This window comes from Ceratotherium simum, chromosome 8, assembly GCF_057802395.1.
Source record: "Ceratotherium simum simum isolate JZ-2026a chromosome 8, ASM5780239v1, whole genome shotgun sequence".
NCBI lineage: Eukaryota > Metazoa > Chordata > Mammalia > Perissodactyla > Rhinocerotidae > Ceratotherium > Ceratotherium simum.
Window position 1 is genome coordinate 57963286 of NC_141907.1, and position 14007 is coordinate 57977292.

The 14007-nt window shown below is 37.2% G+C and overlaps 1 protein-coding gene across 2 annotated transcripts in view; it reads left to right on the forward strand.

Annotated features, from left to right (window-relative positions):
* Positions 1 to 14007, forward strand: part of SLC4A4 (solute carrier family 4 member 4) — a 274164-nt gene that overhangs the window by 218263 nt on the left and 41894 nt on the right. For both annotated transcript variants that reach the window (XM_087434419.1, XM_004419157.3), the window contains exon 15: positions 6197 to 6388. In XM_087434419.1, the coding sequence (XP_087290545.1) occupies positions 6197 to 6388 (192 nt within the window). The remainder of the gene's footprint in view (positions 1 to 6196; positions 6389 to 14007) is intronic.

The window sequence follows — 14007 nt, forward strand, 5'->3', positions numbered from 1 at the left end:
ATTTTCATGGGAAGTGGAATGTCATATTAATCTTCTCGTGCATAGCATCCTTGTTATTTTCTCTCATTGAGAAAGTCAAGTGCAAAAACCACTCTGTCCTTAAATCTCCTTGAAGATTACATGTTCCTATTTTAAAAAATATTATGGAAAATTTAAAACATGCACTAAAATCGAGAGACTAGTACAATGAACCCCCATGTTCACATCACCTAACTTCAAGGACTGTCAACATTTTGCCCATCCTATCTCATATATCCCCCACTTTGTCTTTGGGGAGGATGCTGTAGTATTTTAAAGTTTAAAATTAATCCTTCAGTATAAATTCTACTTTTAAGACTTACAAACAAATTCACTCAACATAAGCAGAGTAATTCTCTATAAAATGAGATCTAGAAAAATAGATTGAAATCTCTTTTCATGAGATTGACCTCAGTTAAGACCCTCAGCAACTTGGTCCCATTTCCTTTACACCTTTTTTCTCACTAGCCATTTACACAAGCAAGCTGCTCTGGCCCATCTGATCCACTCACTGTTAGTTCCTCCACATGGTGAGCATTCAACAAGTTTTGAATGAAGAGTTTATTAGATAAGTGGATGAAGTATTGTATGTCCTTGAATCAGCATCTTTGCTCATGGCATCTCCCTCTCTAATGCTTTACGTCTTTGTTTCTGCCAATACGAAAAGAAATACACAGCCACAGTTTGTCAGTTTTATTCTCTTTTCCATTGGCTTTTGTTGCTCTCTCTTTCATTCCTTTTTAATTTTGTTGTCCTGTCACTCTTCTTCCTACTGCCTTTTGAGTATGAGAGTTCTACAAGGACTGTCAATCCTTCTTTCAAGGCTTAATTTAAATTTTGTTCTCTCTGTGCTCAATGAAATTGATTAGTCCCTCTTCTGATCTGCCAGTCTCTGTACCATTCATTTAGACACTTTCTTTCACTGCCTTGTATTATTAGTTAATATTTAAGTGGACATATTATATTTCTGCAAGGAAACTTTTAAAAATTATTGTTTTATTCTTCTTTATTGCTCCCTTAAAGCTTATCTTAGTTCGTCCGTGTAATCGGGGCCTAATGAATTTTCTTTTTTCTTTTGGCCACATTTTTCTATTTTCCACATGCTATTGTTACTCTAAATAGCCTATATCTAATTGAAATATCATCACCAGAGTTAGCAAAAAAGAAAAAAAATAGGGTCCTAGTTACATTTAAATTTCAGATAAATAATGAATAATCTTTTTTAGTATAAGTATGTCCTACATATTGCATGGGACATACTTATAGTAAAAATATTATTCATTGTTTTTTCTGAAATTCAAATGTAACTGGGTTTCCTATATTTTACCTGGTAATTCTAAATTGAGAGTTTATTTTACTTTAATTTTGTCCTCCAGATGAAAAAGGTAGATAAATTGGTAGATATCTTCCTTGATTATGTCAACTATTTGGATCTTGATGAATGATTTTATTCATTCAATTAACTAATACTTCTTTTGGTGCCTGCTATATCCTAAATGGAACTCTGCCCCTGTCTTGGTCGGCTATTCTTTCTTATTTTTTTGTGACACACAGTCTCTTTGGTCTGCAGACTCTATACTTTTGTCATTTCTAGCCTTTACCCATTCCTGGTCCGGTTGACCAAGTCCTAGTCAATCTCTCTCTCTCTTAGTCTTTCACGTTCCTCTCTCCATTCTTATTTTTCCTAGCACTCCTTTCTTCCTTCCATCCCCATAACTGGGTTCTTTCTCATCAACCACAAACATCTCAAAAGTCTTCAGCAGCCCTAAAGAACTTGCCTTGATCTTGTAGTGCTCGCACACTCTAGCCTATCCTTTTGCTACTGTATTTCTTGAAAAAATAGTCTGGGGGCTGGCCCCGTGGCTTAGCGGTTAGGTGCGCGCACTCCGGTACTGGCAGCCTGGGTTCGGATCCAGGCGCGCACCGATGCACCGCTTCTCCGGCCATGCTGAGGCCACATCCCACATACAGCAACTAGCAGGGTGTGTAACTATGACATACAACTATCTACTGGGGCTTTGAGGAAAAAAAGGAGGAGGATTGGCAATAGATGTTAGCTCAGAGCCTGTCTTCCTCAGCAAAAAGAGGAGGATTAGCACGGATGTTAGCTCAGAGCTGATCTTCCTCACACAAAAAAAAAATAGTCTGGAATTGCTATTTCAGTATTTTCACTCTCACTTATTTCTCAACTCATTTCTCTCTTTTGAATACTCCCTCAAGAAATTACCGAAAATCTAGTTACCAAAAAAAAAAAAAAAAAAAAAAAAATCAATGGATTTTGCTCAGTCTTCATCCCTAATCATCTTCTCTGCAACATTTGACCCTCTCAACTCTCTCCTACATATTCCCATTTTCTCCTCCCTTGATTTTCAGCATTTTCACTGTGCTTCTCCTTTTACCCACACTCTCATGACATCTCCATAGTCTTTTGTGGTATCTTCACTTCCATTGTGGGTACTGGAGATGTTTTACACTCTGTTCTTTCAGCGCATTTTCCCTTTGTAGTTTGTATTAAATCTTATTACTCCAGTTATCACCTCTTTGCAGCTGGCTCCTAAGTCGATGTCTCCAAACTTGACATCTCTTCTAGATCCAGGTTTCCAGACCTGTTAGACATCTCTCTGAGCATTTGCACACTCATAACACTGATGGTCTCATTGACGGGAGCTACAGTATACTTGCAATAGAAAGTTATAGACATCATGAGAAGTACAGATAATGTGCTATGAGAGTTCCGACAGACAGAGAAAACTTCTGCAATTATGTTCTCATTTTTCTTGTCCTTAAAGTTCTGATTTAAGCATTTAAATACTACGTATAGAATTTTGTGTTAGAAATAAAGATCAAAGCCATAGAGGAGTGAGAATCACCTCTTAGGAGTAAAGGACAGAATCAGTGAGATAAAAGTCTCCTGAATTAAGCTCAGAGGAGACAAGGCTGTCTTGAAAGAGGGTGGTAGCAGTGGTTATGGGTGAGATGTGGTTTGATTTAGGATGTATTTTCATATAAAGTCTTCGCCATAATGTTACTTGTGAAAAAGGAATTAACAGTGACCTCAAGGTTTTCTGTTCTTAGGATCTAGAAGGATGAAATTGTTGTTAACAGAGATGGGCGAGAGCATAGCGGGAGCAGGTTTAAGAGGAATCAGGAGATAGTTTCGAACATGTTAAATTTAAAATGCCTGTGAGGACCCAAGTAGAGATATAGAGTAATTTCCCAAGAAGTAGTTTTGTTGTTGTTTTTAGTGCCATCAAGTTGATTCTGTGTTTCAATAAAACTTTATTTACAAAAGCAAGGTGGGCTGAATTTGGCTTATAGGATATAGTTTGCTCAGTCCTGGATTAAACTATTCACGGTAATTTTAGATAACTTTTAATAAGTGATAAATAGATATATAGATAACTTTATTAATAAAACAGCATTATTTTTAAAGTAGTATTGCCTCAGACTGAGCTAGGATTCCAGAGAGGTGACTCAGGGGCTGACTTGGGGTGGGCAGGGGTGTTGAGAGAGAGAGAGGCTCAATGCCTCTAAATTACATAGGGTAGAATAGCTCAGTTTTAAATATTGGGGTTGTGGGTAAATTTCACTTGAAAAACATATTTCAGTGATAATTAAAATTTGAAAACCATTGGATTATAGCAAGTGCTGACTTGAATCAATGCAGTTTCAATTGTTTTTGTGGTCCCTTTCCATAGGCAAAGCAAAACGGACCTCTGAAGAAAAAATATATTTTTCATAGATAACAAAAGGAGATTGGAGTAAAAATTATATAAACTGGTATCTGTGATGATGAAATTATCAGCTAATTATCTAACACTCTACTTTGAGTATTTGCACGTTCACGCCACTAATAGATGAGTCATACTTTGTCTTAATGTTTAGTTTGTTCCTGATATGGATCCTACTTGAAGTTTTAAGGAGTTAACCTTCATTGATATCAGCTTATATGGAATGATAACACTGAAATAATACAAATACTGTAGATGCCTTTCAGTGATATTTAAATAGAATTATTTATTAGCTGGTGTTTAAGTTTTATGGGAGTGGGAAACTTTATGTATTAAGACGTGTATACTGAGACATACATGCTGCCTAAAGTTTTCACACTGAAGCTCTTAGTGAAAGATGGTGTTTGGAGGTTAAATTTTCTGTACAATGATACAAAGAATCACTTGAGGCTTACAAAATAGTGATATTGGCATTTTAAGTTGATGTAAGCAAGAAAACATGTTTGTCATTTCATATACATATGTGTAGTTTTCACCTCTCTGTAAGAAAATCAATAAATCTTCCTGTGGGGATCGTTTGAATGCAGCTTACCTCTTTGGGGAACTCTAGTTATAAAGAAGGATCCTGCTGATATTAAAGTGCTGAGGTGAAATTATGGTAAATTTTTGCTGATTTTTAAAACAAAGAAATCTACTACCTATTATGACATCTAAACTTTAAATGTGTGCTGCTAAAAACATCCATATGCAGAAATCTGAAAAACAAAATGAGACATGATTAATCACCTCTCAGAAGCAGAGTTTGATAAAAGAATAATTATGCAATTCAGCTGTTTACAAGTTGAAGCTAATAGATAAAAAAATATTTCAGGGAAAGATCTAGAGTTTATGTTTTTATTGACTTATGTAAGCACTTTACCTTTAGAGCTCTATAAAAATATGAACTCTTTCTGGGTAGACATTCTTTTATGTGTGTGATCTTCTTTTATGATTAGATCACTCATATCAAGAGAATTCCTTGAATAGTAAAGGATATTGTTGATGTGTTTGGTGTGAGGTAGAATTCTTGCCTCCAAAGGACAGAAGAAATTTATCTTTCCATATTTATTTGCAAGGTATTCTCCAATCACTCTTCTGTTGGCACATAATGTACTCATTAGCCCTGGACCCAAGAGGAAGTCCAGGATCATGGTGCTGGGAGATTCAGTGTCTGTTGAGGACCCATTTCCTGGTTCATAGACAGCCGTCTCATTGTGTCTTCAGATGGTGGAAGGGCCAAGAAGGCTTTCTGAGGTCTTTTCATAAGGGCACTAATCCCATTCATGAAAGTTCCACCCTTATGACCTAATCACCTCCCAAAGACCCCATCTCCAAATACCATCACATATGATTTTCAACATATGAATCTTAGGGGAGCCCAAATATTCAGTCAATAGCACTCCATTAGTGTTGCTCAGTAATTAGCTGCAAGAGGGCATAACATTCCAGGTGAGGTAGTTCTTATGCGACTGAAGGCAGTTGTCTAGAGAATGAGGCAGCTGTGCGCTGATAGCAGCTAAAACTCAGAGCAGCTGTGGGATGAGTGTATTAGCCTTATCCACCATGCTAGCAAAAGAATTTTCCTGCCTATTAGAAACAGAAAATAGGAACAGGAGTGAGCTGCTGTCGAGAGGTACAACTCTGACAACGTGACAGCAATTCATGAGATAGAAGAAAATTTGAAAATTGACCTATGAGCTTGAGGCCATGTAACATAGGGATAGATATGCTACGAGCAGCCCCACAGCCCATGACAACACATTCCGACAGTGGATGCTCATGATGTTGACCTGGAGTCAACAAGAAAAAAGCTATATTTTATTAGGATATGCACTTAAAAAAGCAGGGACCATCAGCATGTTTATAGTTTAATTCCTTAAATCACCAATCTGTAATTATTTAGAAAAGAAATAGCTCATTTGTGAAAGTGCTGAGTAAATGAGTTACCTAATTTTAATTTTTAGAGGGCATTAACCGTAGGGCCATCAGCTTGAAGTACAAGATGCTTTGCCCTAAAAAGTAAGTATTTTTTGAACAACAGAGGTGTTTCAGAGAGTCTCATGTTTTGAGACTTGGGATATTATTGTGTCTCAGTTTACTCTTAGGAAGGTTGACAGGAAAGAAGGACTTTGTGGTTTGTTTCTGTTGAACAAATGGGTGATTGTAGAGCTGAGCTCAAACTAAGTAACGGATTGCATCATACTTATTGTGTTTTCAATAGTTGCTAGCCTCCTGGCCCCCCTTACCTGTTATTCCATTAACACTTCATCAAGTTTCGCCCTCCAATGGTTACCCTCAGACTGTTTTATAGAAACTTTTAGCATAATCCCTATGTAGACCATCAAGTATCAAAAGCTGCTTTTGATGTGCTTTGTCTCTAGAAAAATTTTAATGTTTTTTTTCTTCAGTACCATAATGCTACCTTTGACTGGGCATTTCTGTCGACGAAGCAGTGTTTGAAATCTGGAGGAAAGCTCATGGGGAACAACTGTGAATTTGTTCCTGATATCACGCTCATGTCTTTCATCCTCTTCTTGGGCACCTACACCTCTTCTATGGCTCTGAAAAAGTTCAAAACTAGTCGTTATTTTCCAACCACGGTAAGTACCTGAGCTTTTAATAATTTTCATTGAATTTACACTGTATCAACAATGATACAATTTTACAAAATGAAAAAGGAACCTGTAATTTAACCTTTCCAAAACAATTTTGTGCATTTAAAGAATTACTGTCCAGTATTTGTCTATATGCATACGTATTTTTGAATTGTAGTCCAGCTTTGAAAAACCTTCCAAAGATTTTGCTCACATAATTCTGTCATAAATTCTGATTGTCATAATTTTTACTGTACTGAAAGGAAAAAGTGGGGTGTATTCTAGTATCTAAAAATGCATGAGTAAGAACAAGACCTTTTAAATCCATAGTTTTTAAGTATATAAGCAAAACCTCTTTATATTAATCAGGAATTTCGATGTAGAATTTCTTGTTCATTACCTGTACGTGTGAATAATTTAGTAGTTGAATTATGGGCTGTGGGAGTAAACTTAAAGTGTGTTGTTACACAAGTATTGGTATAAGATATGAGTGTCATCTGAGCCAAACTTTCCCTCCCATAATGATGAATGCCATAGTACAGAAAAACAGATAATTGAGCTGGGTGGGGCAGACGTCCTGTCTCCCGTTAATATGCTTGGGTGAACTTAAAGTCAAAACTGGTTCATGGAGGGACTACAAGATAAGATCAATATTTAGTTAATGGCATTTTGTTTTTTTTTTGCCTGCAGAATGAAACTAAGGTAATCTTTTGCTTTACAGTTCAGTTCTCAGTATTTAGGATGTTGATATTTCTTAGGTAATCTTGATTATACTTGATTTTTATCAATGAACTGCTCTATACAGCTGGACTCTCATGAAATCTCTCCTGTGTTTTGTGTAGAAGGAATGGAAAAACTTCAGAAGATATGAGATACAGCTGATGAAATTCCTTTTTTCGATTCCTAGGAAATGAAACAAAATTGATATATTCATTTTCACTTAGGAAATTTTTTGACCATCTGATTCTTCTTATAGAATTGAAAATAAAGGGAAGGATTGATAATTGCTTTAGTCTGTTCAGGCTGCTATAACAAGATACTATAGAGTGGGGGTCTTATAAACAACAGAAATTTATTTCTCACAGTCTGGAGGCCGAGAAATCCAAGATCAGGCACCAGCATGTTCAGTGAGGGCCTTCTTCCTGATTCATATCCAGCACCTTTCCACTGTGTCCTCATGTGGCAGAAGGGCTAGGGATCTCTGTGGGGTCTCTTTTATAAAAACACCAATCCCATTCATGAAGGCTCCATGCTTATGACCTAAGCTCCTTCCTAAGGCCCCACCTCCTAATACCATCATTTTTGGGGGTTAGGATTTCAGCACATGGATTTTGGGGGGACACAGCATTCAGACCATGGCAATAATGAAATGTCCCAAACTATTTGGCCCAAGGAATGAAAAACTTCCACAAATTGAAACATAGAAAGAAGTGTTCAACTTAGTCTGCCTAAAATGAACATCACAAACTGGTGGTCCACAGGCAGAATTCTGCCCCCAGCCATTCTTTGCTTAGCCCACAGTTTGTAAACCCATACACACACACACACACACACACACACACACACACACACACACACTTGAGGCCTTAGGTGGAACCTGTACTTTGCAGGTAGTTATTGTCCTCACAACTCTCTATTATCTAAGACTTCAGTGCTTCACACATTCACAGTAACTGCCTGTCCCTGAAGACATTTGGGCTTGTAACACTAGTTCACACACTGGGGAATGTGCTTCCTTGATCTGCCTCCTCAATGGTATGAATTTTGTGTAGAACAGATTCCTGGGTAAACATCTTTGAGGATGATTTCTTCTTTATTGAATTTCTCCTTCTTCATTATTAATTCATTGGGCTTTTTTTTGGGGGGGGGCTCACACTTGGGGAATCATTACCGTTTTTCTCTCTTCCACTTGCTAATTTAATCTCTTCCACTTGCCAAAGTCTGATATTATTTAGGCATAGTAGGTGGAAAAGTGGAAAACTTATGAAGTACTTGTAAGTCATAATTTGCAAAATAAACTTGTTTCAACCTTAAGATGCGCAGAGATCATTTAACTGTCTATGTAGACATCACCTTTGTCTTACAGCAATAATCCCCAAATTGATAATAGCTCTTCAGATTTAAAGAAATTTTCCCCTTATGAGAGCCCAAGCAGGTAATTTCTCAGGCATTGATAAGCGCTGTTGAGAAAGTCATGAGTATGTGAAAATAGAATAATGATAGCGTTCTAATTATAATTCCTGTTAAAAATGTTCTCAACATAGTTTAGAATTGTACATACCGAATCATAAAATAAACAGGGAAGAGAAAATATATGTGATTTCCAAGGAACAATGTTAAAGTGTGTAGTCTTTCAGACTATTGTCTCCCCCTTACACCCTTATTCACTTCACATTTATAGCTAAATAGTGACAATACATACAGAAATTCATACATACATGAATAATAGGAACCTCTTATTTCTCTCTCATTTGCCAAAATATGTTTTCATTTAAGCTGTCATTTAGAAGGATGGTCTCCATAGGTAGAAGCAGATAGGTTTATAGATTCTTATACTTACATATTATATTCCATAATTAACACTTATATGCTTAAACACAATAAATTAGACAATCCTTGATTGCTGTGACAATAATCAGGCCTAACTGTTACTAACTTCCTCATTCACACCCACAATTCACAGGAAACCTCTAAAAACTCAAAATGTGAATACTGGATGACAGTGCCCTTGTCACGCAAGATGTACTGTTTTCTTAGCTTGCAGTCATTTCTCTTTTGTATTTTCATTTCTAAACATTTGTATGAATTGCTAGTCAATTAAGACTGTAAAGTACTGGATAACAGTTATACTTCTATTTTATTCCTCACGTCCACTAGCACTAGGTTGACTGCAGACTAGGTACCCAATACTTGTTGTCTAGTGGAAAGCCAGTAGAGACAAATGCTGCATTTTGTGGAGAGAACACAGGTGTGGGAACCCAGGAGCTGTAGATCCTGTTGCCAGCACTGCCATTAACTAGCAGTGTGCCCTTTGATAGCTAACTGTGGACTTTAGTTACCACCCTCATCAAGGGAGAGCTCAGGTAGGTGACAATTAACATCCTTTTAAGCCCTAGTATTCTATAATTTTAAAGAGAGTTTTCTGACCCCATGTCCTAAATTAAACAAATTCTCTGTATTAAACTATTGCTTGTAGCAATGATCAAGATTGCAAATTTCCAAGAATTAATAATTATCTCCATCTTTATGCCAGGTCTGCTTTTGCAGTTGCTGTCAACCTCTCCCTGTGGATTATCCACAATTGTCATGTAGCAAATTCAAAATGTGGTTTTTCTTTCCACAATTTAACTTAATCATCTGCCTATATTCCTTCTCTCAGCTAATAACATCACCTATCCTCATAGCCACCCAGGATCAAAGTCTTAAAAGTACATTTGGTATATCAGTCAGGGTCCCAGCAGGAAGCAAATGATATACTCAAATTAGGATGATTTGAGGGGTTTAATAAAGGTTTAGGGAAACCACAAGAGAGTGTAGTGTTCAGTGCTAGGAACAGTGGGGTTGTTACTATCCCAGGCCCAAAAGAAGGGAGTGGTTGCTGGAAGCTAGAAGAAGGGAGAAGGATAGAGACAGCTCTCTTGAGAGGTGCTGTGACATTGGGTTGAGGGATGGAGCCAGCCTGAGGCAACCTCCCAGGGATACAGCTACAGGAATCAGTTCTCTGATCTCATTCTCTTCCCTCTGATGGCCTGTCCAGGCTGCTGCAGGCTAAACCCAGACAGCAAGGGAGCCCATTGTAGACTACACAGGTCAGCCTCCTAAGGCAGAGAGCAAGGTGGAAAATGGATCTGGTGTGACAAAAGATGAGATCCATCACATTTGCCTCTCCAAGTTTTTCTTTGTCATATTAAACTCGTCACAGTCCCCTTGATTATCCTGCTATAATCTCTCTCCTTCATACTTACACTTCTATTCCTCTAGTTCAGTCCCTCGTTACCTTTGCTTAGACCAAGTCAGTTTACCCACTCTTTCCCTCCCTCATGAAGCCACTAGCAATCCATCAGTATGAGCACTTAAGTTTGCCTTTGCTAGCCTGTCATTCAGGAATCTGATTTTTCTATCAGGCACTTCCAGAGAACCCTAATGCTCAGTGGACATGGGTGGAGTACCAGTCCTCCACTGAGTGTCTCCTTCGTGCTCCCCATTCTTTTTGGAGGGGTGATCAGTCTGTTATCCCATACAGTTACTGGTCTGTTACATCAGCCTCAAGTCTTTAGTCAAAGTCTTTCGGCATCAAAACTCCCTGTAGGAGCATCACAGCATCATCTGTGATCTTCTGTGGCAGATGGCTCAGGGCATTAACATGAAATGTTCTTCCAGAGTCAGTCCCATACTAACAAGTGATGCCATCACTGTACGTGCGGTGGCAAAATGAAGGCAGAGGCATAAAGATAGAGCAGGATTGTGATTAGTAGAACTCATAAAGCTACAGAGCCCTCTGAATTAGGCAAAATTATTGATACCTTAATATATCAAATTCAGTGTGGCCACTGGTGTATGTAATTGGCATGAAAATACCTTTCTTAAGGAACTGTGTAATTTCCTCTCCTTAGAATAGGTACCAATTGTAACCCTCATGTGAATTGAAGTAATAGTAAGATTCTTTAATATGTCTCCTGGTTGTTATTGTCATTTCAATAAACAAAATTAGTAAGTTCCAGGTGACATCAACAGCTGTGACACCGTCTACACTTTATTTAGATGACATTTGAGCAGAATGTTCTTTGACATTGTTCTTTAAAAAAAAAACAGTATTCTATATCCTATAATTAATTTGTATATTCTTTCAATATTGAAAAAAATTATTATGAGTCTAATGTGTGCTTGATACAATACTAGATGGTAGGGATACAAAGATAAGTAATTCATGGGCCTGGTACATAGTAAGAATTCCACAGTTAGCTATATTTTTGGAACCCTGATTCTTGGTTGACATTTTGGCCTGTGACAATTCTATTAAAGTTGGGTGTGTTTAGTTTATAAACAACTCTTTATAAGAATCAGATGACATCCCCATTCTGTTGTCTTTTTCTCTCAGAAACTTTCTTGATGAATGGTAAAAACTGTCAAACTAAAACAAAATAATGTACCCGCAATGAGTAAGAAATAAAGGGCATGTATTCTGTATCCTATCCTAGTGTTAGTAATACTGGGTGACATTTGGCTGATTCTTGTGGAAACGTCAGACCACATCATGCCATTGAAACTCATTCAGAAAATGACTTTGCTGTCAGTGAAGGCAAATCAGATTTTCAAATTCGTGTGTTATTTTGTACTAAGGAAAGTAATTTTTTAAAGTCAAATTTGTTTTTAATCCAAATATCCGGATATTTGGTTATACATACTACTCAATCTCTTAGACATTTAACGAATGTTACAAATGCTTCAGTTCTTATGGGTATATGAGAAAAAATAGTCAACCTGATTTGAGGCCTAAGAAAAATAGGGTTGAGAGTGCTGCTTGGCCAAAGCATTTTATGAGAGCTTTTAATGGTGGCAAAGAGGCAGTCAGTGGACGGAAGAAGTAATTTTGACCATGGTACCTTCTTGGTCCTAAGCACTTTCAGCTTACTTGTCCATCATGGAAAAGTCACCAGCACTGACATCCATGCATTAACACAAAATGTCTCTATTCCATTTCCAGGTTGTCTCGTTTATACATATGAGTTACTAATTCCTTTTTGAATTTTTATTTTCATATCTTAATGTAAATTATAAATTCACCTTCCTTTTTAACTGCTGGAACACTTTATTATAATGGTTTTTTGGGGGATATATCCAAGAAGATCCTATTAGAGGGTCAGAAATTTTGATATTTGGGTCTTAATCATTGTATTTTAGTGTTAGGACTTCGAATACCGTCCAGTCCAACAAGACTGTTTACTTTCTGCAGGCTGCTTGAATGCTTCCTGGAACAGGAACTTCTCATCTCCGAAGGCATTCCTGATAGAAACGCAAATCTGCCTTTCCATAGCCTCTGTCCTTGCAGTCTGCTCTTGCCCTCTGAAGCTACACAGAACAAGTTTATTTCTGTGTAGCCTACCGTCATTTTTTATGTAATCTGTTTTCTAGACATTCCTCTGGTTACTCTTCTCTGGATCAGCTCCAGATTTTCAGTTTCAACTTAAAATACAGAGACCAGATTGGGACTTAGTATCTCTCATGTGGTTTGTTCATTTGCTTCTGGTATACACTCATTTGGTTCTTTGTTGCACTGCTCAGTTTTGAGGCAGAAGGGAGGAAGAAGCCTCTGATTGCTAAAGTCTCCTTAGCATCCCTGCTGAACCACTTCATTAGGCCTATGTCCATGCTTGAAAGAGTATTCCATGCTTGAAAGAAAACATTCTTTTTTCTGGTAGACTTCCATTGACAAGCTCTAAGACCCATGCAGATAAATTGCCCAATCCATTTCCCTTTTTTGCTCCCGAAATCTTTCTGACTCTGGAACTTACGGCATTAAAATCCTAGAGTCTAAATCAGACTTTCCTTTTATTGAATTCTACTTATAGTGGCTATTATTGATTCAAAGTACAGTGTATTATGATTGCTACACTGATATAATTCTTCTTTCTTTTACGGTGCTTTATAGCATTGGCTACTGGGGGGATTCAGATTTCAAAATTCTCATGGTATTTTATGGCTTTTCATGTTTGCCAAAAGGCACATATTTGTCTAGCACCCTTTTTTTTCCCTTTTAGAATAAATGCTTTTTTACACTGTTGTTTAGCATTTTCCAAGCACCACGATCATAAGAGGAACTGACGTTGTGAATTAATATTTGTTGAGAACCCACAGAGCACCTGCTGCTGTACTTGTTTCTTTATAGCAGCTCCATCCATGGAGAGCTGATCTGCAGGCTCTCAGCCTTTCCCCCAGTTAATTTAGGAGCAGCTGCAGTCCTTGCAAAGTGAAAACCAAACCTCCTCTGGGGCTTCAGGGGAGCCAAATTCATTTTTTTCCCCTGTAAATTAACTAGCTTCTCACTGTTGGTGTCTCTATGATTATGACTCTTAATAATTAATACAGTATCATCCTTCATGAAGAGTATGTTTATAATAGATTTATTAGGTTGTTTTTGCCCAAGAACAAGAGAACAGCGTATGGTTATTTGAATTTCCCTTCCCATCCACTTAATTTTTTCTTTGCTTTGGCAGTTTAAATATTTCAGCTGGTTACTTCTTACTAGATTAATTGAGATATTTTATCATTAATTCTGCAGAGAACAGAAATATTTTTCTCCTCTTCATTTTTGTAATTAAAAAATGGTAAACAAAAATAAAAGAGTTTAAAACCAGTCTCATGTAAAAGAGAGAACCTTAGTTGAAACACGTTTTTTTCCCTTCATTCGTAAATGGAGGTGGGAATTATTGTATGTTGTAGCACATCTGTGTATTGTTAGAAAAAACAAACTTTTTTTATGGCAAGCCGTTACTATATATGAGTTATTTTAATTTGTGTTTTTCTTAGAATGTGATAGTTTATATTCCTAGGTTATTGAAGTTTGAGCCTGGAGAGACTTAGAGATAGGTTAGATGGACACCCACAAGTTATGGTGTTTGTCCAAG